Source organism: Ylistrum balloti, unplaced genomic scaffold, assembly GCF_031769215.1.
Source record: "Ylistrum balloti isolate Yb309-2 unplaced genomic scaffold, AGI_CSIRO_Ybal_v1 Utg369936, whole genome shotgun sequence".
NCBI lineage: Eukaryota > Metazoa > Mollusca > Bivalvia > Pectinida > Pectinidae > Ylistrum > Ylistrum balloti.
The window spans coordinates 442,898-467,092 of NW_026782046.1; the positions used below are offsets into that span (position 1 = coordinate 442,898).

The 24,195-nt window shown below is 33.7% G+C and overlaps 1 protein-coding gene across 1 annotated transcript in view; it reads left to right on the forward strand.

Moving 5' to 3' along the window:
• Positions 1–24,195, forward strand: part of LOC132547145 (coiled-coil and C2 domain-containing protein 2A-like) — a 40,289-nt gene that overhangs the window by 15,350 nt on the left and 744 nt on the right. The window contains exons 13-40 of the mRNA XM_060210900.1: positions 200–336; positions 730–1,119; positions 1,465–1,532; positions 1,855–1,995; positions 2,586–2,742; positions 3,354–3,452; positions 4,020–4,152; positions 4,541–4,607; positions 4,797–4,889; positions 5,378–5,616; positions 6,231–6,384; positions 6,775–6,913; positions 7,440–7,649; positions 9,526–9,618; positions 9,789–9,880; positions 10,353–10,520; positions 13,521–13,593; positions 13,968–14,077; positions 15,026–15,122; positions 15,449–15,547; positions 15,920–16,093; positions 17,800–17,997; positions 20,136–20,225; positions 20,845–20,941; positions 21,621–21,772; positions 22,578–22,697; positions 23,120–23,280; positions 23,530–23,605. Coding sequence (XP_060066883.1) covers positions 200–336; positions 730–1,119; positions 1,465–1,532; positions 1,855–1,995; positions 2,586–2,742; positions 3,354–3,452; positions 4,020–4,152; positions 4,541–4,607; positions 4,797–4,889; positions 5,378–5,616; positions 6,231–6,384; positions 6,775–6,913; positions 7,440–7,649; positions 9,526–9,618; positions 9,789–9,880; positions 10,353–10,520; positions 13,521–13,593; positions 13,968–14,077; positions 15,026–15,122; positions 15,449–15,547; positions 15,920–16,093; positions 17,800–17,997; positions 20,136–20,225; positions 20,845–20,941; positions 21,621–21,772; positions 22,578–22,697; positions 23,120–23,280; positions 23,530–23,605 — 3,827 coding nt within the window. The remainder of the gene's footprint in view (positions 1–199; positions 337–729; positions 1,120–1,464; positions 1,533–1,854; positions 1,996–2,585; positions 2,743–3,353; positions 3,453–4,019; positions 4,153–4,540; positions 4,608–4,796; positions 4,890–5,377; positions 5,617–6,230; positions 6,385–6,774; positions 6,914–7,439; positions 7,650–9,525; positions 9,619–9,788; positions 9,881–10,352; positions 10,521–13,520; positions 13,594–13,967; positions 14,078–15,025; positions 15,123–15,448; positions 15,548–15,919; positions 16,094–17,799; positions 17,998–20,135; positions 20,226–20,844; positions 20,942–21,620; positions 21,773–22,577; positions 22,698–23,119; positions 23,281–23,529; positions 23,606–24,195) is intronic.

A 24,195-nucleotide genomic window follows, 5' to 3' on the forward strand; every position in this document is an offset into this window, starting at 1 on the left:
CAGAGTCGTATGTCATTGCAGAAAACAGGACCTCTCTTATGCATATGAACACCATATGATTTAAACTTTCTTAGCCTTTAGGTTTCATCTCTGATTACAATTAGTGAATTATCTCAAGTTTAATTCAATTGATTGTTACAAGATAGTATGCTGAGTTTTCTGTGTAAAATTTAAAAATAATCTTTGGTCTTTGATTTAGTTCCCTCAGAGCAGAAGGTTTCAGAAGAACAGCAGCCCCGTTTCCTGGAGGAAGAAGGTTTCTACGTTGGAACTCGACCAGATCCTTCTGGCTGGAATGTCAATAAGATGGAACACAGACTCCTTAAGGAGCCAGATGTAAGTTAGGTAGTGTAGTGATCTTTTTGATATGGATGTCGTTTTGTTAGGTCATCTGACCTGAAGGGTCCCCTCCAGGGAGTGATATATTTGTGACATTGTCATTTCTTAGGAGGGTTTACACATTTCTAAATGTCTTTCCCGAAGACTTTTTTCAGTCTTGAACATAAAGGAACATAAAGTTCTTTTCAATGTTAAAGTAATGTTACTTTCATCATGGTACATTTCAGCACCACTGCATTTAATGTTTGATATAATTAAACAAACTTATTCACATGACATGCATGTATATACCTGGAAGTACTTTTTATCATGTGCTTAGCAGTCAAATCATTATCTACACACTTTCTGTTTCCATTGGTTTGGTATGAAGATAATGCCTTTCTTTATCAGGGTCGGCGTTGGTTTGGCGAGGACGGGCGTATGTTGGCCCTGCCTGACCCCCTGCGACCGACACCCTCACGTCCCCCAGTACCTGACGAGAAGGAACCCTACCTTGAGACAGTGTTTAAAGGAGCCATCATACGGGACTTTGACAGCAAGTATATTGACGGATCCGTAGACAATAGTGGATTTTATCAGCTGGACGTTGATATCAATTCAATTTGGATGTCTCATCACCACTTGTACAGCCGTGAACATGTCCTTGCCACCCGACTTCAGGAACTCTACAATATATATCTAGGCAGGCAGATTAAAAACATGACTGAATATCTCACAGAGAAGCTCAAAGCTCTTAAAAGTTCAACACTTCATCTTAAAGATCACATGCTGGCTCATAAAGTAAGACCATGCTTCCAGAGAACAGTAAAATGAAAATAAGAGAGATGAATACCACAAAAAAATGTGATAAGAATTTCAAAATCATACGATAGCTGTAATATAACAGTTGTTATTCTTATGGATGGAATAAAATTACAAAAAACAAGTTGGACAGAAAAACGAACTCTGTTTCATAATTTTCTGTGAATATGCATTTTCTTTCTTTGTGGAAAACTAAGATGCAAAAATTTGAATGATGGAGAAAAACAAAATTGGGATTAAATTGCCCATTCATTTTGTATGATATTAAAATAGTTTCCTGATATTATTTGGTAATCTTATCATATGTTGTTGACTTTTTTACAGTCAGAACATAATTTTGCTGACCGATCAAACTACGAGAGACGATTACGAGATTACAAACTAGAGACCAGGTCAGTATAACAAATTGCCATAAATTTCTCAGTTCCGGTTGCGGACATGATGGTCAAATTAAGGTGAAGTTGTCAGGAAAGAAGCCCATTTCTGGTATATAATATTATATTTTTTAGTAGAAATACCAACAGAGGTTATACATGTATGTTGGCATATTCATTTCTGTTATTTCATATGGCTTTTAAAAACATTCTCAAAGCAGAACTTATGATGCACAATAGGATTTTAAATAAATTATGTTCAAATTTATTTAAAGTTGCAGGAAATTAATAAGTTTAAAACTTTATAAGTTAATAATTTTCCATTGGTTGATTACTTTAGGAAAGCCCGTGAATTGAGAGACAAAGAAGAACAAACAGATAGACAGATACTTAAAAGCATCATACACACATGGAAGGAAATCAGAGCACAAAGGGAGAAACAAAATTACAGCAACACCTCAGTCAAAGTCCAGTTCAAAAAGTAAGTATAAACTTGTTCATATAATTATCTACTTTGTCACACCAGCAGCAAATTTAAAAAGATGAGAACATCAAAAAAAGTCTTGGCAAGTCTGAGAGATATTCCAACACACCTTCATACAAGTTTCATTGAAATTCACTAAATTTGCAATCATATTTTTTCTCTATTTTACACTGTCATGCAAGATGTCTTTCATGTCTACTGATTGGCCAAATTTCATGGGATTCAGTTTTCTCCAAATTCAGTTTGTATCAATAATCTTTTTGTAATGGACTAGACTCGACAATATTTTTTAGATTCATGATGTTAAAATGATCAGGTAGACTTAGGAATGATGTCTATTATGATCAGATTATACCTGGGTATGATATTTGATTTTTTACATTGCTTATTACCTACATGTATCCGTGTTCTCTTTTTCCTGTACTAACCAATTCCTAGTTCATCTCCCAGCAATGTATCATCACGCCCATTCATAATTAACGAGATTATCCTGTCAGATGATGACAGGATTTGATAAGGTTTCTAGTGATCTATAATAGTGAGGGTGTCTGCCGATAGCACCTGATATTTATTATTATCTGTAATAGGGAAGAGGTGGATAAGAACCGTGACATGATGGTGTGGCGGCAGGAGATAGAGGAGGAAGTGGAGGAGGTACGAGAAGCTCACGCTGAGGACTACCAGATGAAGATGAAGGAATACCAGGAACAGAAGAAAGAGAAAGACAAGCAAATCAAGGCCAAGGTATAAAAATTTACACTGTTACTGTGTTTCAGCAACGTTACTTTTCTTAGGAATGTTTCTGAAAAGGTATATAACATCATTTAAATGATCTGTGATAAGGTGATCACAAGTGACTTTTGGATTTTAATAACTTTGATACAAGAATTAGGCATTTTAAATTACACAACTTTTCCAGAAAAAAATCTGTCTAAAGGTCATCCAAAGGGTGGCCTTTATTGGCAGGTGGTCTTATATAGACACTCAAAATTGTTATGAATATGTTTTATGAATTGTATTAATCAGGACTCCAAATCAGTGACAGATAAGCAGGTATTTGTCATATATAGGTGGCCTTTAATGCAGATTTGACTTCAATGATATGTAAGATAACTTACAAGGTTAGATAACATTTTCATTGACCCAAAAAAAGTATTTGTAATCAAAAGTATAACATACTATAAACACAAATATGATTGTGCTAGTTGTCACTTCTGTTAGTTATTTGTCTATAGCAATTATAACTGATACAGTTTTTCAGGATTGTGCTAATTTGCATAGAATTGATCATGCACTAAAATTGAATTATGCCGAATTAAATACATCTATAGTACATACAAAATTTCAAACTTCAGGCTGATGCAGCTAAGAGACAGAAGAAGCGAGGAAGTAAGGCTTCTAAATCTTCCAGAGCCTCTCGGGCATCTAAACTCAGTGGCGAGGAACAGACACCAGTAAGTGATTGAAGAGTCTTTGGTTAAAAAAGGGATACAAAACACAAAATGGGGCTTTAATATGAATCTTGAGAGGTTTTTTAGCAGACATTAATACATGGATCATCATTTGGAATTGTATTTAAAAAGGTATAATTGATCTCACATTTAGTTTTTTTTTCATTTTTACTCAAAGATCATCAATTCATTGATTACACACTAGTTGATGCATTGAAAGAATATGAAAACAAGAGTTTTCACGACTTACTGATTTTGTAAATGGCAGTAGCCTAATAGCATGTTGATGAGACTTAAAAATCTAGAAACATCATTTAAACATCTTATATATACATACAGGAAAGCTGCAGAAAAAAACATCAAGATGATATTACATTCTGATATGATATGGAAATATATTGGATCCAAGTTTTCATTAGTCAAAGATATTTTATTTTTCTGTTTCTTTTTTTTTTTTTTTTTTTTGAAAATTTGAAAACCTATTGAAAAGTGTACAGTAAGATTTTTATTTGAAAAGTGATTTTTGATAGTTGTACAAGCTTCTTAATTTGTTTATATTATGTTAATCAGGAAGAGAAGCAAAAAGACATTGATATATTGAATGAAGAGGATTTGCCAGAACCGGAAATGCCCGATGAATTTGACGAAACTGCCACAAGAGAAAAAATACGGACGAAAGTCATGGAAATCCGCCGACGACCAGGTCATTTAGATAGAACTTGTATTTCTATATCTTTGAAACATTTATTGCACATTGCACTGGTTAATATCTTATTAAATACATAATTTTTCTCCTTAAAGAAAAATTAAAAAGGCTGTAATAGCAAATATTATGCCTGTTAAATAAAAACATTTACAATAAATGATAGTAAATATTCTGTGGTTGATTTTAAGTTTTTAAATAATTTCTAACTACAGTATTTAAATGCTGCTTTTGAAAACTGACAAAAAATGTTATACCAATGGCTTCATTTGACAATTCTTTGTTTTATATAATGACGATCATCTCTAGACAACTGATGTAAAGAGTTTTTGTATCAAAAAGAAAGAAAGAAAATAAGAAAATATTTTGTTTTTGAAATTTCTTACAGGTGAACCAAAACTGCAGCCAGAATTAACTCATACAAATAGTATAACAACAACAGCTCAGTGTCCTCGGTGAGTCAGCATTAGTAGTATGTTTGTAAATCAGTGTCACTTAGATACTTGATCTTTTCATGTCACAACCATTTTTTTTTTTTTTTTTACAATTCATTACTTTGGTTACATAATGTCTCTAACAACAAGTGTTTCTGAAATTAAAACCCAAGAAATGATAGTTTTAATATGTGTGTTTGAATATTACAGTGGTGAACAACAGCGACGAGAAGCATTGTCTGGATGTAAAGTATTTATCAAGGTGCTATTTAATAACAAAGAAGTCTCGCGAACTTTACCAAAGTAAGTTATCAAAGGTGTGGATGGGTGGGGGGTAAATATAGCTCAATAAATCTACTTAAAATACACTAAGTATAATAGTTCATGGATATATGAATTCCTGGATTAAGGGTACCCACAAAATCAACAAAAATGAATCCCTCACAAAAATTAATGATTTTACAATATACACAGGTAAACAAAACTTCTGAGATATTACATCATAATGGTGAACCGTAAATTAATTTTCATGAATCTGCTGTGTAGGTTCATGCAGAAATATAACTTACCCAAATACAAAATGAATTCCTTTGTCATTAGTACAATCCAAAGTTATTTTAATGAACCCATTATTAAGATATTCAGACTCATTCAGATGTCAAATACTTGATAACATGCCTCATTTGTCTCGGCCAACAATAACAAATTGATATGAATTTACCAGCATGACTTTAGGATTGAAATTCTTTTAAAAAAGATTGAATTAAATTATTTTTTTTTTGCCTTTTCAGACCATTATCACAAGAATTTAAAGTAACGTTTGGTCAAATATTCAATATAAAAATTGTCCAGTGGCCAGAGAGTATAAAGTTCCAGATTTTTGAGACAGTGGGTTACAGCACAGAGATATTGGCTGAACTGTATACAAGTATACCGGAGGTGTCCATTACATCACAGGGTGTCCAGCTTGAACAGCTAGACTTCAGTTGTAATCACCGAGTCAGTCATAACCACGAGGGAGTCGGCAGTGGTTAGTATTATGTCAAACACAAATTTATCATGTAGTAAGCCCAGAGAGCTGACACATAAAATTTGTATCAAAGTAAGATAGGACTTATTGTGGGACAATGAAATAGTTTATGTTTTTTTACTGGACAGTTATGAACATTAGTGGGGTTATTAACAGCCATGGGTTTATTTTGAGAAATGTACTATATACAGTGGTCAGCAGCATGTAGATTGGTCATCTGTTATCAAATATTTAAATGGTTGGACAAATGCTTTTGGTTTCTGTAGCCAATGAGCTATCATGCTCATTAGACATCCGTATAAATGTTTATATAACATCAACTGGACAGTTGTAATATATCTGTTATATTTTATTCATCTGTAAACCATGTGTACACTATGCCCAATCTCTTCATTTCTTTGATGAAACTCAAAGCATTTAACATTGGTGTAAGCTACTCTAGTAAAACTTAACTGACTGATCACTTTCACTGCAGACAATAAATGTGTGTAAAACAGAATTTCTTTTTCCTGAATGTGTCATATTAAATGAGTTGAAGATTTTCAGATTAAGTGTTTTCACTACATCAACTTGTATCCAATATTTTATAAATTTAAAGTTTGGATTAATCACAGGTATACCATTTAGCTATGGAACCAAAGTGGACAATGACATGATCACTTTGATGACAACGGGGGAATTGAGCAGCAGTGTGGCCTGGGCAGTGGATGAAAACAACCAGCCTCTTGTACCACCAGTCAGCAATGCCAGCAAAGACAATGTGTTCAGGTATGACCAGCCCCTCATACAACTGGTTTGTAATAGCAGTAAGTGTAACCGTTCATACGACCTGACATTGATGCTGACAAAGGTGTGGTCAGTCCGTCATACCACAGGTCAGAAAGCTGATGTGTTCAGGTATTGCCAGGCCTTGTACCACTGGTCATTGATGCTGACAAAGACCATATGTTCATGTGTGGTCAGTCCCTTGTACCACTGGTCATTGATGCTGACAAAGACCATATGTTCTGGTGTGGTCAGTCCCTTGTACCACTGGTCATTGATGCTGACAAAGACCATATGTTCTGGTGTGGTCAGTCCCTCGTACCACTGGTCAGTTTACTGCCATGTGTTTAGGTATTCAAAATAATGAGATATTATACACACTCAACTTTACAGTGCTATAAAGAAGATGGACCCTATGCAGGCAGTCAGTCCATCTGGAAAAGTTGACTTGGAGAAACTGTCCAAATGGTTTGAGGAATCCAGACTGGACCCTAACGACCCTTCAAATGCCAACCTAGTCTACATGCTAAAGGTACACTGACACTTGTCCAGCTGCGATTTGATGTTATTTAGATAGTGATGTTCAGTTTTCATTTGCCTATACAGCAATGATCAATATAAAGAAAATATGAAAAGAGCACTGGCTGTTTTAAACAAAGTTCTGAGCACTTTGCTGGGTTTGTATCCTTAAGCTAATAAATGTTTGATGTACTACTCTCTGAGAAGAAAGTTTTGATGCATTTGTATGACACGCTGGAGCCTTGACACAGTTGTTCATGGGGATATTTGTATCCAGTATGTTATACTCTTGACCTTAATTGCAGAGATATGTAACTGAATATCTCCTTGGTGAAATGGTGATTTAAGATTGTGAAGTAGAAAAATAGGTTCCTACATGTTTCACTGCTGACATCTTCAATGAACTAGTACAGACTGCAATCATCAGGCAATGAAACAGAAACTAAATCCATATTACTAGCAAGTTATGTTGGTTACTAGAATAGTGCTCGACATGTAATGACACAGAAATTAAATTTACAATATATGCTTGTTGACAGCCAAAGGGAGGTGACTTGAGCCATATAAAGCCTCCTGACTACTTCAGACTGGAACAACTACAGGAAGAATTTAACATGGCCACAGAACAAGAGATTGAAGACAATAAACGCTTTCAGCTGCTGCAACTCCGTGATAACGAGGTGCAGGAATTTCGTAACTACAGGATGGTTCCGCTCAAAATCCAGGAGATCCCACGCGATACCTTCACTGTATGTTACATTCTTTTCAATCTTAATCCAAAATCCCTCTGGTTATTTCTTCTTGCAATCAACTGTGATGCGAAAAGAAAAAAATAAGACCTGTACCACACATACAGGATGTATTAAAAAAGTTTGTAGCAGGCTGAAATATAGACCACATATGCTTTGCAATTTTTGAAATATGGTGCTTCATTAATGTGATCTTAAGAATTGAATCCATCAATGATAAGACACCTGTGTGTTAGATGTCCTTTTAATCTGAATCTTTTAATTTGAAATTCTAACTCGTTAACATACAATTCGATGGTTTTAAAAGAAAACAACAACAAAATTTGACCCGAGAAAAATTACCATTTTTACAATGATGGATGATGTTTTTGTAAAATTTTAGAATTTTGTAGATGACTGACTGTGAATAGCAATTTCATTTTGTGACATTTTATCAAAGTTTAACAAATACATGTTTTCACAAGGTTGGAATAGAATATTTTGCTAACTGCTGATGCGTCATAAATTATAAAAGATTTTTAATGATTTTTTAGCTTGAACCTTAAATGACATGAACAGATGAATTTCACAAAAAGAAACCCTTGTGTTATGTATTAGATTGTTTGTTTTTTTATCTTCAAGCTGTTGAAAGAGATGTATGATCCAGAGGTATAGAGTTTCCCTTTCTCCTTCATGTTCACAAAGACTTTGCTGTAAAAGTGCAATCTTCGTTTTGATTTTCAAGTCAAATCTTTATCAAAAAGTAAACTTCTCGTTAGATTTTATTTCTTTTTTTGTTTTTTATCTGAAATCACAGAAAAATAAGAAAATCTAGAAAATGCTTGAATGTTCCTTTTTATGACCAAATCTTCACATATTCAGGACACTACATTTATTTATTTTAGTGGCCCTACATTCAATGTGTTTTAATTCATTTTTTTCTATCAAATTATGTAAAAAAAAGTAAAAAAAATTTAAGTATTCATGGCAGGGAAAATCTCCAAATGATGTAGTTTTTCACAAAAAGTTATGTTTTACAACAGAAATGCTGTTCACTTTGTGCTTGATGTATGAAATGTACTCTCACTTCACAGTTCAGTTGATACAATGAGCAAATTCATTTGAGATTATCACTGTATGCAGATGGAAATACAGTGCTCTCAACTAATATGTCTAATGAGGGAAAAAAATTCAGGTCGCATTCATTTGATGTTACAAGGGTTGGGGTCAAGATTTGAATTTTGAAAAATCATTAAGATTTGAATACAAAAAATTTGTTTATTTATTTTCATATTGTCAAAATTTCAATTAACTGGTAAGGAGGAAATATTGTAAGCAAAATCCGCAGGAAAATGTTTCTTAATATGATATTTTTAAATATTTGTAAAGAACATGGTCTTTCAAACGTTCTGTAAATATCTTTCTTGAATATGGATCTAACAGGAGAAACATTTTTGGAAGTTTATATGAATCTTTTTATACATCAGTCTCACATTTTTGGATGTTTGCCAGTTTGATAGTAAGTTTGCCAAATCTCCTGTTTATAGCCATGCATATAATAGTTGGCAAAATGCCAACAGGTATACTCAAAATTTGCAATACACTGTAGCCAGATGTATGGGACAATATTTCACATGTGTGTTTGTTATTTAATATATGCATTCATATGCAAAGGTAAATACATACCAATGCTTTATTAAGTTACTTCTTCAGAGAAAATTTAGAGGTGCTAGCTGATAAGGTGCATCAACTGAACCTGGGCTCATTGTGAAATTCAGCTCAGTACGTCTGCTTTTAAAGAATCTGTAGTAGGGATGGGGGTTGAGCAGAGAGAGCCATGATTTTGAGGATTAGCAGTGGTTTGAAGTTTTAACAAGAAATTTTTATTTCATTGAAGGAATATGAAAAAAAGAAGAGAGAAGAAACGAAACTGATCAGGAAGGATGATATAGAATCTCATCGAGCAGACAGGGCAAAGTTCATGCAGAGGGTAAGTATGTGTATATAGGACAACTATTTTGAGATACGGAAATCAATTGGCATTTATCTCAGCTATGAATGCCATGAGCTGTGTTTGGCGTTTTTGTCTTTGATCTTTTGATCTTGGGACAACAGACAACAAGAGAACAATGACTGAAATATGACTTTGGATGTATACAGGTGAGGGAACAAGTGATCCAGAGATTCCGAATATTGGCCCACATGAAGAGACTTGAGGACGTTGTATTGGAGGAGGCAGTACCTAACATAGCGTCAGTATATCACCACTAACTTAAAGATGATATTGTTCCCAATGTAGAACCTGTCTCGTAAGACTACCTGTTTTGTAAGACCACTTCTTCTGTTACTATACCAATAATTAAACTTGCCTGACAATGTCACTCCCTGCTCGGTAGAGATATACCTATTTATAAGGCACATCTATTTATCACTATAATAAATTAAGCCTTACTAGATCTCCTTTATTTATTTTAATAAAAAGCTCAAATGTCTTCTAATCAGACTACCTTGTGAGACCACCATTTGTGTCACTGTTGGATAAATGAGAATGTGATGCTACTATAGCTTCAATTTTCTCTGTGTGTGACTTTGTCCTCATTAATTGTGCCTCATATTAAGGCCAAAAATTTATAGGATGCTTGGTTTTAGAAATATATATCCATAAACTATGATATTAATCTTTAATTATTAAATAGTTCACTGTAATTTTTTATTAAACTATAGCATGATTGGCACCAGCCTGCTGAGAGTTACTGAACGGCGACGACCGCTGAGACCAGAGAGAAAGGAAAGGAAGAAGGTTACCGCCCAGGTGCTTAAAGGTGATGAGGTGAAGATCCTTGTCAATATCACGCGTGCCCTTTATGTCCCAATTAGGACAGGCTCTTCCATGTAAGTATCACAAGGGATGTTTACAATTCATTACTAATGTAAATGTCTAATTCATATATCCGCAGAAAAACTTTGATTGTTTTTTTTTGTCATATATGCTTTCATTGTTGATGTGAAAATTTGTGACATGTGGTTGATGTGAAATTTCCTTCCAGGAGCTCACAACATCAAAGTAAAGCAATTTTTTGTATTTTTGTGAAAAAAATAATTTTTTTGAAATTCTAGGAATGAATTTTTCACATTGAGATTTGAACAACAACAGCTATATAGTGTATCAAAAAAAGTTTCTGTATGAAAAAAGTAGAATAAATGTTAATTTTTCAATTTGATTCGTTTTATTTATTCACTCAAAAATAACTGATTCACAAAGTTTATGTAATTTACAGTTTATCATTCTGGAGACTCTTGGATAGGATCTTCTCAAAAACGAAATTTTCAGAATAATATTAAAACCGTAATTTTTTTAGTGTATGGTAACATATATTTAGGTCTAAAGTGAAATCAAATAACCAGAGTGGATCTTAAATGGATCACTGCAAAAACATTCACATTTACTGTCACTCTTGGATAAATTCTGCATGTGTGCAGTGAAATATCTTTTCATCATGTATGGTTTTAGAAGTTAGCTTTAGAGAAGTGGTATTTTCAATTTGATTCTGAAAAAGACATGTAAACTCATTGAGACACAATCAAAATTTGTTTTTAGTACACTGTTAGTATACCTATTTTATAGACATAGATTGGAGTTCTACATATCCAAGACATCCAAGAATACAATGATCAAATTTTGAACGCTTTCCAAGATTACCACTTTTGAATTATCAGAAAGATTTTTAATTCTGATAATCATTAATAGGTGATATTCATATTATTGTAGTAGCTAAGGGGAAAAACATTGTAATGTCATTTTAAGATAAGTTTGATTTTTATATGCTTTTATTAATATTCTCAACAAACAGACTTGCAGATGAAAGGTACTTGTATGTAAACAGGTGGTCAAGGAGTTCTGTCTCCCATAACCGCTGACCAAGGGTCAAGCTCTCAGACCTCTTACTAACACACTTTGTAGTTGGCAGTCATACAAGTCAAGGAGCATCCATGTCAAAGCAGTGAACCACTTATATAGCATTTTATATATGTTTTAACAGCCGGTGCACAAAATTGAAAATTTTCATACACGATACTTAAGTCTAGAAAAAATGTATTAAATACCTTCCTCTTTCCTTTTTTTTTCTTTTTCTTTCTTTCTTTTTTTTTAAATAGCTTAAAGTGATCTTTTCAACAGAGAGTTATAATTTTGTGGTTTATGATTTCATTAATAATACCTCAAAGTGGATATCAACTTGCTTTGACCTGGTCATTGGTCTTGACCAGTATGGAAATGCTAGTACATGTATTGTATAAACAAATCTGTCACACACTTTAATTTCATGCACTGACGCTAAGGTAATACTTCTGACCAACAAACAGAACAGTTTCTATTTAAGAAAAAAGGAATAAAGAAAGAAAATACACTGTACATTTATTTCATTCCCTAAACTGGTGAATAGCTGTATCTTTCTTTCTTGGACACCCTGGTAATTGTCCGTGTTGTAAAGTAGTAATAGAAACCCGTGTTAGTGAAACTTCCATCTGAAATTTTAAATATCTCAGAGTTGTTTCGAGGACCAATTTGATTTTCTTCAATCTTTCCATGTTATCTCTCTTAATGTATTAAATACCTTCCTCTTTTTAAAATATATGACATGCATCCCTGTTCTCACTAAAGGTGATTGGCATTCAAGAATTAACCATTGCATGGGTATTATGTTATCATATAATTAATGGTAGAGAAATATGTATTAAATAATATATTACATCACCATCCAATAAAGAATGAAGAAGTTATCTACCGGAGGAAATGCTGTGTCCCAACACTTGCATTAAAAAAATATCAAGAATGTATAGTTGATCTCTTATTACTAAATTTTCTTGATTTTCAAAGATTTTATCTGAAAGAAGTAATATTGTAACAGATTGCAATTTATTTTAAAAATTGTCATTGTTGAGGACACAATTTGATTCCTGAATTTAATACGTAAATTTTATAAAATGATGAACTTAGAATTCTAATGTGGGGAAAAAAAGATAGATTTTCATGTATGTTTACTGATACACATGACTTACGAGGTGAAGTCAACACAAGCTTTTCATTCACATTCACAGATGGCTGTCTTGTGAAAAAAAAATCACATATTAAAACATTTTGCCTCTTCATTTGTTCTTCACTGATTGGATACAAGTGGTCACAAGTGATTTTCTTGTACAAATCACGTTTGAAAAACAGCACATCACAACATGATGTTGTTTTAATCATCGATGCATGAGGTGAAATCAGTTTGTTAGATCCACTTTTGAGAATATTACATGACAAAAACAAATCTGTAAATATTCCAAATAGCTAGTTAAGTTAACTTCAAACATCCAGTTCACTTTCTGTGAAAGATAATTTCATGTTTCCAAAGATTTCAAATTGATGTTTCATCCCCAAAAAGAGAAAATTCCTTTTATAGTAGAAATTGAATCAGAATATCCACACTCCATCATATCCACTTATTCTGTGTCCTTTGCCTACAAAAGCAGCTATTGGGTTATGGAAACAAACAAAAATCATGTTATGTGGTATATATGTGAAAATAAAGCTAGGAGATTTATCAGCAGTATCATAAGGTATGATGATGCTGTAATGTTGCAGCTACCATTTAGTTATTGACTGTAGGCTCTGTAATTATTTTTTCCTTTGGTTCAAAGTAATATATGTATAGCAAGCTTGAAGAAATCTAAAAAGAAAATCTATGAAAAAAAATCATTTCATGCAAATTCTGAAATTTCACAAAACAAACAGAATTTAGACCATACCAAAATTCAAGATTAATTGATTTTGAAAGAAACACTGAAGTGGTTAATAAGGCAAAGAAGTCTTATGATTTCAATATCAAATGATATTTCTATACATTTCAGTAAACCTAGTGGCTCTGCTACGGCTAGAGGGACTGATACAGAAAACATGGCAGTCAAAAATATTGTTGGTGATGTAAGTATGATGTGTTCTCTTTTCATTTCAATAAATTTAATAGTAGATATTTTAGGCACAAAGTTCAGTATATATAAATAAATATGATATATAATGGAAATAGAAGTTTTAACATGGGAATCAAAACATTTGTTAAGAAGTACTGTATAGTTTTTAATTCGATGTTGCTAATATTTCACGTTTGTCCCAGGTGTAGGCAGTTCACAGGTATTTCATTTTGTGCTACTTCACAAGTGTTGACATTGATATCCATGCATTATTTGATGTTTAATTTTTTGCTTTTGTCATAGTGAAATTAAATCCCCTCAAATATTACCTGTTATGCGGTATACAACTGCCAATCATTAAACACAGAAGATTGATCTTTCTTGCAGACTTTGGTCCGTCCCTTTGTGGAGGTGGTATTCCAACACTCATCCATGCGAACGGTGGTGGGAGATGGCCCGAACCCAAGCTTTAATGAGGAACTTCAGATCCCATTTAAGTATGTCCACAAAAATTGAATTTGAAAAAGATATAGATGAAAATTCCATTCAAATAGAAATATTTGATAATTTTTTCAGACCCATGTAGGAGACAGGGAATGCATATCCTTGTTGTCTCTCACTGGTTGTAGTATGAGGCATCTTATTTTAGGGCACTCTCTTCAGGTTCAGGATTGTTCCTCTAAGATCTTCTGTAAGAGGGGTATGAGAGCCTAAGAATTGTTTGCCTCATCCCACTGCATGATTGTAAGAGGCAACTAAAAGTTGTCTCATGCAGAATAAGGGGTTTTCTTTCATGTATTATGCCAAGAGAGCAATGAAGAGACAACAATGAATGGCTGCCTTCATTGCATTACCTTTGATTTTCATGATGTTTTCCTTTCACTCCGATCTGCTCTTTAATTTTGTGTTCTATTTTCAAATCTTGGTGTTTCTCTTGGTGCCAGTGCTCATATGAACATAGCTGTTGCATGGATGTCAAGTCCTGTACAAACAAAACATTTCAAAATGGTTGTGTTGAGAAAATCTTATAGGTTATTGCAATAAAAATAAATGTTCTGTCATATATGGATATTTATATAACAGTGAAATGATGTGATAAATTAAAGATAGGTTTATATTTATTAGTCCCCCATCTTGGAACCGGTGAAGACTATAGTTCTGCAATATGTCTGTCTGTCCTTCCTTCCATTCTTTCACTTCTTCTTCTGGGCTATGTCACTTTGACCTTCATTTTGACCTTTGACCTAAATCAAAAGGTTTATCGAGTCTCTATTTCCTACACTACTAGTAGTCACTGAAACACCTTACTGGGGTAGTGGGTTTACTTGCAGTGCATTCTTGTCTTATAATGTGCTTTGCATTGAGTGGGGGACTGTAATTTGTGAAATTGTCTTGTTTAATTCTACAGGAAAAATCCTATATTTCATGGTAATATTTTGTTACAGGGCTCCAAATGATGACTACAGTTCGAACAATTTACAAACCATCACTGACGAACTCTACCTCAATTTGTTTGATGAAGTGGTTGTAGACATACAAGAGGTAAAACTGTGTTGTTAAAAGGATCACTTGCTACATTTCTAATAAATCTGTTTTCTGATGAAATAGATTTGCATGCAATTTTATTAAATTATTAATTGTCATTAGTGTTATAAGTGATATTGAGTAAAGTACCCTACATTTCAATACATTGTATACAAAGTTTATATTGAAATGGAAAGAAAAAGTTGACAACATCAGATAAGATGATATCAATATAAATAGACAGAGTAAATAAAATGTAAAATTGATTTAGAATTATTGAACAGCTGTAGGTGATTTGTAATTAAATGCCCTGTTGATATATACCTAATTACCTGTGTTTGTAGGATGACAGAAACAGGGGCACTACGCTTCACCAGAGGATAGAGAAACGATGGCTTGGGGACCTCACAATACCGTTCTCAACCATCTACTTTAACGGCAAGGTAATTTACCCTTCTTATCACACTACCGCAAGGTTTTGATCTTTCTCAATATTACTGGCCTAAAGAAGGAAGATATATTTAATTCAAGCTTATATATTTTTAAGTCTACTGAAATTTCTATTCTAATTTCAGTGAGTGATAAAGTAACATGGCCCTAATATTTAATTTCAAGATTTCATTCTTTATTCTTTTTTCATATTTTCATATGTTATATAGATTGTGATAATTTTGTACACCCTATCCTCTTTCCATGTAATACAATATGATAGGATATGATGCGATACAATGTAATACTAAAATCATAATGTATTTGTACAGACTTACTATTACCCCTATCCTATCGTGAACACCTGTCTTGTCAACATATTTTAGATTGAGGGTACATTCTGTTTGAAATCACCGCCAGTGTTGTTAGGATACTCCCATGACCAAAATATGGGCGCAGATACCGACATCAATATTGGGAGCAAAGAGGAGAATACCTACCTGAGCCTCTTCATCACTATTGAACCACCCTTGTCACCTGCTGAGCCAATGAAAGAACGAGTAAGACCAACATGATATATTTCTTCCTAATACCTGTGTTTAAATTAATTATACTGTGCTTATTATGATATACTATTTTCCAGAAAAAAAATATGATATCCTGGATATTATAATATCTGATAAAGAAATTTTGAGATGATTGTTCTGTCAAAACCGGTAGTGGAATATCCTTCAATAATCAGGCGAAAAACACAGTGGTGATTGTTGAATAGGTGAACTACTAACAAATGCATTCTTTTATAAAAAAGGAAGTTACATAGAAATTGTTCTGTGTAAATGTCAGTCAGAATGTCATATGAAACGTTTAATCAAGTTTAAATACATCCATCTCGCTGTCTTTCCGCATTCAATTCCGTTTATTTCTCAAAGGTAGTGGTAGATGTTCAAGAATGAATGAAGCACCATTGTGTTTCGCATGTTGTTTTGGTGAAAGAATGGATAAATGCATCAGTTGGGTCCATTTTGTGTATCCTCAAACAGGTTGGCTGATGACCTATAACCTCGTGTTTTCATTGGATAACCTATATACTTATTGACTCAGTTTTGTTAAAACGATTGGAACATACGATTACAATTCATGGTGTGACGTAGAAAATACTATAAAATTCATGTGAATGATATATCATTTGATCAAACATTTGAATTGCTTTTTGATAAAAACTGAATGAAATAGACAAAATGTGTTTTCATCACATTATGACATCACTCTTGACCTATTTCTGACAACATCAACAGTAGACTAGGTTGCCTGCCATAGTTTTCCTACTCTCTACTCTTTGCTTGATTTCGCTTCGAAAATAAAACGAAAAACAATCTAGTGGAGAACAGTCGTAACTAAAGTAGGTCATCCAGCCTACAAGTGATGTGGTCCGAACAGTCAAATATGAGTTTTTCAAACAAATCAATCTGAAACTGAACAAAATTATAAATTCTGTTTTGAAGTCTGAAGGATTATGTCTGGAGGTGTTCAACTGTACAAACACAGGTGTGCGGGGTGACCTTGGGCAGTAATTAGTGTCATAATGGGGACACGTACATAAAATTTACCTGAGATTTGGCTGATGAAATTTTGATTGCCTTCCAAAAAAAATCATAATAACTAATTTCTCGTGTTGGACTGTATCATAATAAACACTGTTTTCCTTGATTTATATGGGGAAAAGTTGGTACAAGAAAAATATTATAATCAGTGGGATATCATAATGACTGATAATGTATTAAGTGGGATCCTTTGTATATAGTCCAGAACATCAGTCCAATAGAGATTTATGATATCTTTGTCGTCAAACTCTGTTTCTTTGCAAATTTGAAATAAGTTTAAACTAATCATATGTGTATTATATTCTTCGATGTTAACCTGCAATGGGTCTTATAAGACCAGGCAGACTGATCGCGATAATTCAACATTCCGGAGGGAAATCAGACTGAAAATATCTCCCTGAAAGTTTAACATCCACTGCAGGAACAGCCTCAATACCTTACAATACTGGCTCACCTCATTTATTTGAATACTTTACAATTCACTTTCCAAAGCCATGTGTTGTATGAATCCTAATGCGGTTAGATAAGATTTTACTATCAGCCTACTCTGGATACACTCACAATTTGATGTGAAAATTTCAATCTTTTGGATTTGATTTTACTTTCAGCAGGGAATCAGAAGAATAATAATTGATTTAATCATATGAATTTTACTTTGTTGTCAGTTTTCAACAAATGAATCGGAAGACTTGCTACAATATGCAGAAAAGTGGCAGACAGAACTGGAAGAAAAATTTCCAAAGAGGGAATTCAAAACAACTGTGATCAATGTAAATGGGAAATCTGTATTTATAACACGATACTTCAAGGAGCTGAAACCACCTGAGGAACTGTTAGCAGATCTCAAGAATCAAAAGGCTGATGTGAGTGTGTTGGTAGATTTCTATGATGTGTCTTTACATAATACACTCCTCTTTATCTTTTTGCATTCCTTTTCTAACATAAGATTAAATGGCTTTCTGGATACTCTAATTCAGTAATTTCCTGAGGGTTTTATTAACTCCTGCAATTTTTCGGGGAAACATATAGTCAATACTTTGTCCATCCATCTGTCTTTACGTTCATCCTTTCGTAACTAGAGCATAACTTTACCCACAGTTTAGTAAGGATCATTATACATTTGTCATACTAAAGCAATGTGTAGTGTACCAAATTCAGGCGCAACAACTCCTTAATTACAGAGTGATTACCCGCAGTTAAAGTTTTTTGTCTGGGACATAACTTTGCCAGCATTTCAACTAGGATAATCAAAAGTGATGTACACATTGGTCATACAAAAAGCAAAGTGCAATGTCCAACACAGTCAAAGCTTGCAACCCTTAGATTACAAAGTTATTGCCCTTTGTAAAACCTTTTGTGTCCAGAGCATAACTTTGCTTTCATTGCAGCTAGGATTATAAAACTTGGTGTATACATTGGTCATATTAAGAGGATGTATAGTGTACCGAATTCAGTGCTGCAACCCTTTAATTATAGATTTATTGCTGTTTGTTAAAATTTTATGTCCAGTGAACTTGTGTTCCAAGCATTCATCAGTTTTACTGATAGTCTTGTTTTCTTTGATTTCATTCATTTGTTTTTCAAGGAATTCACATGTAAACAAATCAATAAGCTTCTCAGGACTTTTTTAATAATTTTTTATTACCAGTAATTGTACAGTGCTGTTTTTCAAATACATATATCATTAAATGCACTTAATGAAATTACATTATATACAAGTCTTCATACTTTGCATTCAGTCCAAATCAAGTATCACTTTCAGTATTTTGATGGGATATGTTTTACCAATTTTTAGGTCACCTGAGACGAAGTCTCATGATCTATTGCGATCACCTTTTGTCCAGTGTTGTCTGTTGTGCGTTGTAAGCAATTTGCATTTTTGACTTCTCAATAACCGAAAGGCCCAGGGTCATGGTATTGTGCCAGTAGCATGCTCGAATGGAATGAAGGGCTACCTAGTATGTTCAGTCGAATGACCTAGACCTATTTTCAAGGTCACAGGGTTCAAATGTGTTAAAATCTTTTAACAACTTCTACTCAATAACCAAATGATCCAGGGTCATGTTATTGGGCCAGTAGCATGCTTGGCTACCAGGGTTGTTCAAATAAATGTCCTTGACCTTCATTCAAGGTCACAGGGGTCAAAGATGCTAAATAAAATCTTCAAGCAACATTTTCTCAATAACAAGAGGTCCAGGGACTTAATATTAGCTTTGTGTTATGCTGGAATGAAGAGCTGCCTAGTTTGTTCAAATTAATGACCTTCATTCAAGGTCATAGGTATCAAATACATGAAAATCATTTAAACAAATTCTGCTCAATAATCATGAGCTGAACTCATGTGACTGTTATAGCCATGGGCCTCTTGTTGAAATTCCAGGGGTTGAGATCACAAAAAGGTAATAATGTTTAGTGATCATAACCCCTTGAATATTTGGGGATGTGGGTTTTCCCTGTCATCACTACCAGATTGATATCTGTTATACATATGTGTAATGTCTCATCATTTTGAATGGAATCTCATTACATTTTAGACTCAAAAATTAAAATACTCTGTCAGGGAATCTGGACCAAATGGAGCAAGACCATACTCTGAGAGCTGTCCCTGAAATAATTGTTAGGGGCATGGAGGGCAAGAAGACACTTGTTAGCAATCTCCATCGCCTCAATTTTTTTTTCAATTTAGTTTTTGTTTTTCTGGTCCTCATTCGATTATGTAAACTATCATTTTAGACCCTCATCATACACAATTTATTATCATTAATTTAATGGCTTCTGCCTGCCCATTCTCTCTCTCCCCTCACAAATAGTTACAGAACACCTGATTCTTCACCAATACGAACGTGAGGTGGCCAACTGATGTTTGTAGCAGCATAATAATGAAAGTATATGGAATGATTCTTCTATATTTTGTTTTCTTGATGAGGCAAATTTCTTCAAATGTTAGATGAAAGAAAAAGATCCTTACAGTCATAAGCCTTAATTTATTTCGAATTTGTAGGAGGTTGTGGCACACTTTGTGGCGATGATTCCCTTCATTTCTGACTCGGTTGTGTTCCCAGGACTCTGTGACATCTGGAGTACCAGCTCGGTATGTGTGCTTTTTATTGTATTGCAAACTAAAACTGAAAATCATTTAAATTCTTTCTTGTCATTTCAACATAACCTGCTGTCTGAACAAGATAATAAAATAAAAAATCTATTTCTTATGCCCAAGAAGTAGTTTATAAACCCCTCAATGTGTATAATGTGTACTATATGTTTATGTATCACTGTTGGTTACAATTATTTTCAGAAAGTTGCAGATGTAAAGCAGTTAAAATATTGATTTCCTATAAATCAAATAAAATTTTTGACATGTTTTGAGCTGTAAAAAAAAATTGGTTTACATTTTGATGGTGCACTTGCATTGCAGCACAAAACTAGGAAAACAAAGAACCAATTTTGGGGAAATGAAAAAGCATGAAATTTTACAGGATTTTTAGAAATTGTAAAAACTCCTTCAAGGATTGTTGGATTGACATCAAATTTTTTACCAGTTTCCAATTAACTATATACAGTTTAACATATGTAGGTTTCGACTCAGTTTATTGTCCTAAATTTAGGTGTCATTTTAAGAGTTATTGTTACTTCTCAGTTTGTTTTGAAATAAGTCACATGTTGCAGATGTTTAAAAGTTGATTGACAGGTTGTCTGTTTCTCTCTTGCAGCAATTCCTACAAATGATGGCTGGTGACGAGGAAGAACATGCAGTCTTATTAGCCAACTACTTCATGTCAATGCAGAAGAAGACATGGCTGATTATAGGTACACAGGGGTTGTATACAAATGTATCTAAAGCTGTAACATGGCTGATTATAGGTACACAGGGGTTGTATACAAATGTATCTAAAGCTGTAACATGGCTGATTATAGGTACATAGGGGTTGTATACAAATGTATCTAAAGCTGTAACATGGCTGATTACAGGTACACAGGGGTTTTATACAAATGTGTCTAAAGCTATAACATGGCTGATTATAGGTACATAGGGGTTGTATACAAATGTATCTAAAGCTGTAACATGGCTGATTATAGGTACACAGGGGTTGTATACAAATGTGTCTAAAGCTGTAACATGGCTGATTATAGGTACACAGGGGTTGTATACAAATGTGTCTAAAGCTGTAATATGGCTGAATATAGGTACACAGGGATTGTTTACAAATGTATCTAAGCAACAGTAAAACTGATTATAGGTACACAGGGGTTGTATACAAATGTGTCTAAAGCTGTAATATGGCTGATTATAGTTACACAGGGTTGTATACGAATGTGTCAAAGCAGCAGTAAAGCTGATTATAGGAGTCATATGCAAATGTAAAGACTATAAATAACTATACAGGTATCCATATTTTAGGTGGTCTTATAGAAACTGAACACATGTAAAAGTTTATCTGATCTGTACTGGCCAACCAATGTAATTATGAATCATAATTATTTATAGGCACCGCTATCCCAGAGGGTCCCACAGCCTACGTTATGACAGAGGAAGGAAACGATCTCTGGATCTGGAATGCTGGGACAGGCCTTCACTACAGTGTCCATGACAACTACTGCCCTCTACAGACAGTTGGCTGCCTAGTGGATGCAGAAAATGTAAGTTTAGTGTTCCTATATCCATTTCATTCATTTTCTACCTTATACATTATAGAGACTTTGTAATACTGAATTTTTTCTGAAATAAACCCAAGGGGCATACACACTGCTGCTGACTTAATCTCAGGGGGAGGGCTTATTCAAATAGAATTAGTATTTTATATGTTGATTTTAAACAAAATAGCAGCAGCATTATGGTGGTTGCCTTTGTTTCAAAAATCATTTAAAGAGCAATATGTAAATGTCATAGGCACTAATGAATTGAAAAGAAAGCAAATTAATATCATGTTTTCTGTTTATAAACAACAACACAAACATCACACATCTTATGTCATAAGAATTACAAGTGTATTTGCTGATGTTTTGTCAACAGCTGGTCTGAATTAATAGGAGAAAGTATGGTTGACAGATAAATTACCATGTTTTTCTCATGCTTTTACTCTTAAAACTGCAGCATGACACTTTGGGAAGGAGTGGAATCATCATAAAACTCAGGATTTCCTCTATATGTCTTCTTATTTCATAAATTAGACCTCACTATATGCTATTATCACAATGGCAGTGGTGAGCATTACAAGTCCCATTATCTTTGTTGATTAAATGTCATGGCTTGTTAATATAAAAAAAAATTGATGCTTCCACAGTAGTAAGAATCGTTTGAAACCTAAAATCTGAAGATTAAAATATGAGCAGTTTTATTTGAGATTATGCCCTGAGGAGTTACCTATCAGAATATTTAATGGCATCTGTATCTCTCAGTTTCTGTTTAAGTTATAGCTTAAAGGCAAGATATTTTTCTTTCCAGATCTACGCAAATATACAGCAGTATGATAAGCCATCCCAGATGAGATTTGACCTCAAATCAACATCAGACTGGAGACCATTCTTCACACGATCCTTCAGCAGGTCACTTCCATCTATACAGGTAAGAACATGAAAATGCTCCATGCAAATTGATATCAGGTTGTGACAAATTACTGTAACCGTGATCTTAGAACTCTGAATTTCAAACTTCTCCAAGGTATTTTTGTAGTTGACAAAATTCCTACAATGGTGAAGTAGCTAAAGTGACAACTGATGGGGACAAGACAAACATGGGTAAAACAGTGTTCCTGTGAAATTGTTACAACATTTATCGTGTACTAAGTCCAGATGACCAAGCAGTCAAATGTCAGGAGACAGACTTGTTACAGGACAAAGAGATATCAGTTATTACAATACATGTACTTACAGGTTGTCGATAAATGGTACAAAGTACCTGTACTTTACAAAAACACTCTGAAGCATTTGAGCGAGTGCCAGTCAGTTACTTTAATCAAAATATTTCATCTTTTTATCATTTTAAAGCCTGAGGCCTTGCGGTATATAAACTCTGATCCAAATGGAGCAAGAGACATCCAGGAAAAGATAGAGAACATGTTAAAGAATAGGATCATGGATTGGCGATCACGATACATCACTCGCTGGAACAGACACTGCACACAAATCATGAGGAAAATCCTACCAGTGTAAGTTTGTGAATGTGTGAAAACTTTCTTTCTTATTTAATTTGAGTGCTATGTATGAATTATTTTGTCTTGATGATAATCTTTTCATTCATGACACTTGATGTATAACTTAAATTTATATTCAAATATTATTCCAGTAAATTTGCATATAAAGAAGAAGTAGTTATATATTAGAAAAAATGGTTTCCAAATATTGTTTCAGTTATCACATATTGTACATGTTTTGCTATTTTCTCTTAAAATCTACAGATTGGAGGAGAATCTTGGAAAACCACCAGGTAGCGAACATCTGTCTGAACTAGAGAAACAGTTCTCTACTTACAAGGTAACCCAAATATACAGAATTATTGACCTTCATTATCTATATAATAAAAGATTTTTTAATATGAATCAAGATTAAAATCTCAAATGGTTATTTTAGTATAGTGAACAAATGGATAACCTCAACATACATAAAACACCAGTAGAGAACGTCCAGCTTAGAAATCAATGCAGAACTCCTAGCTTAGAAACCAATCCAGAACTCCTAGCTTAAAAACCATACAGGAACTTTTTATAGTTTAGAAACCAATCCAGAGCTCATAACTTAGAAACTAAAAGGGAACTTCTTGTTTAGAAATGGAGGAATAACTGCTAGCTAAGAACCATTGCAAAACTCCAAGCTTAGAAACCAATTGAGAACATCTTGTTTAGAAACCAATAAGGAACTTCTAATTTACTAGTTTAAAAACCAATGCAGAACTCCTAGCTTAGAAATCATCAAGGAGCTTCTACCTTAGAAACCACTGGAGTACAGAAACCAATGCAGAACTTCTAGCTTATAAAAGCTTTTATCAAATAGATAACTCCTAGTTAATAATCCAATGGAGAACTCCTAGCATAGAAACCAACTGAGAAATCCTATCTACGAAACCA